Raw genomic sequence first — 1,371 nt, forward strand, 5'->3', positions numbered from 1 at the left:
ATGGATTTTCCAGCTGTTGCTAGAAGATTAAACTCTGTACATGAAATGGAAAGACGGCAAAAGAAAGTCCGTAATTATTTTGGAGAAGGTCACCATAGTTTTCAGGCTAGAGATCGTAAGGCTGTGGTTAATTGGATGATAGCATGCGTAGATTTTTACAACGGTGTTCTGGAAGTTCTCCACCTATCAGTTGCATTATTTGACTTATTCCTGTCTTCTAGAAACTCACCACCGATTTCAAGCGAAAAACTGCAAGGTGTTGGAGCAGCATGTCTTAAAGTCGCTTATGACACGATGCTTCTTTGTACAACAGATGAGGGTTTGAATATTGTTCATATGACTGCTGCAATCGACCCAGCGTTTTCTTCAGAGGAACTTTTTAGCTTGCACAATTCGGTTTCTGAATGTTTTCATGGTAGGACGTTTTTTATAACTCCCTATGTCTTCATTTCGTATTACCAGATTATTCTCAAAGTAAAACCTCGTCACGATTTGTTTCATTTGATGAACTATATAGTGGAACTAGTGCTATATGATGACTTTCTCTGCGTAAGAAATTACTTTAGACCAAGTCTTATAGCGGCAGCTACTCTTTATACGGGGATAACTGTATTTAACTTCCGTAACGCATGGTTTCAGGACTTGTCAGATCTGACAGGGTATACTGGAGAAGAGGAAGACTTGCGAATTGTTCATGAACGCATGAAAGTGTTATTAGCATCAGCTTCCTCTGAACAAAGGAAACATTCAACACAGTCAAGATACAGCACTTCAAGGAACCACAAAGTGAGCACTATTGATTATTCAACCATTTATTAAAAGTTTAAAACCTTTGTGGTCTTTTTCTCTTAGGCTTTCACTTTTCAATTCCTTCAATTTTGTTACAGTTGATTTCAAATTTAGTGTATTGATGAAGTCATGCATGCTAATTAAGGAAATGAAATTCATTTTTGCCATAAACTAATAACAAATTTATTAGCTTTTTAAAATTTGCCTATTTTGGGCAATTTTAGCCAGTCGTAAGCCACAGACATATTGCTGCCTGTTTCCATAGTTAACAAGCCAAGCTGTTATCTGCTTAAAACTATTACAACCACAATGTACCGATATTCTGAACTTTCGTTTTTGAATTTTCCATTCAAAAAATGTATTAATTGTTTACATGAGCTGAACAATATTATTACAATTTATTACAGTATTTATTACAATTTATTCGCAAACAAACGTCATTGAGGAATTTTTCTATTTAAATTGTTTGCCTGCCAGTTCGAACGTTTGTTTTGCATTCTTTTGTTAGACAGAAAAACTAATGGGTCTTTTCTGTTTCTGTGACAGTGTTTGAAATTTAAAATCTTCAAATTTGGTATGTTG

The 1,371-nt window shown here is 35.0% G+C and overlaps 1 protein-coding gene across 1 annotated transcript; it reads left to right on the top strand.

The window, feature by feature from the left end:
* Positions 1-819, top strand: LOC106872332 (uncharacterized). The gene has a single exon (XM_014919277.1). The coding sequence runs from the start codon at positions 1-3 to the stop codon at positions 817-819; it is 819 nt and encodes a 272-aa protein (XP_014774763.1).
* Positions 820-1,371: the final 552 nt, after the last annotated feature.

Source organism: Octopus bimaculoides, chromosome 4 (genome assembly GCF_001194135.2).
Source record: "Octopus bimaculoides isolate UCB-OBI-ISO-001 chromosome 4, ASM119413v2, whole genome shotgun sequence".
Classification (NCBI taxonomy): Eukaryota; Metazoa; Mollusca; class Cephalopoda; order Octopoda; family Octopodidae; genus Octopus; species Octopus bimaculoides.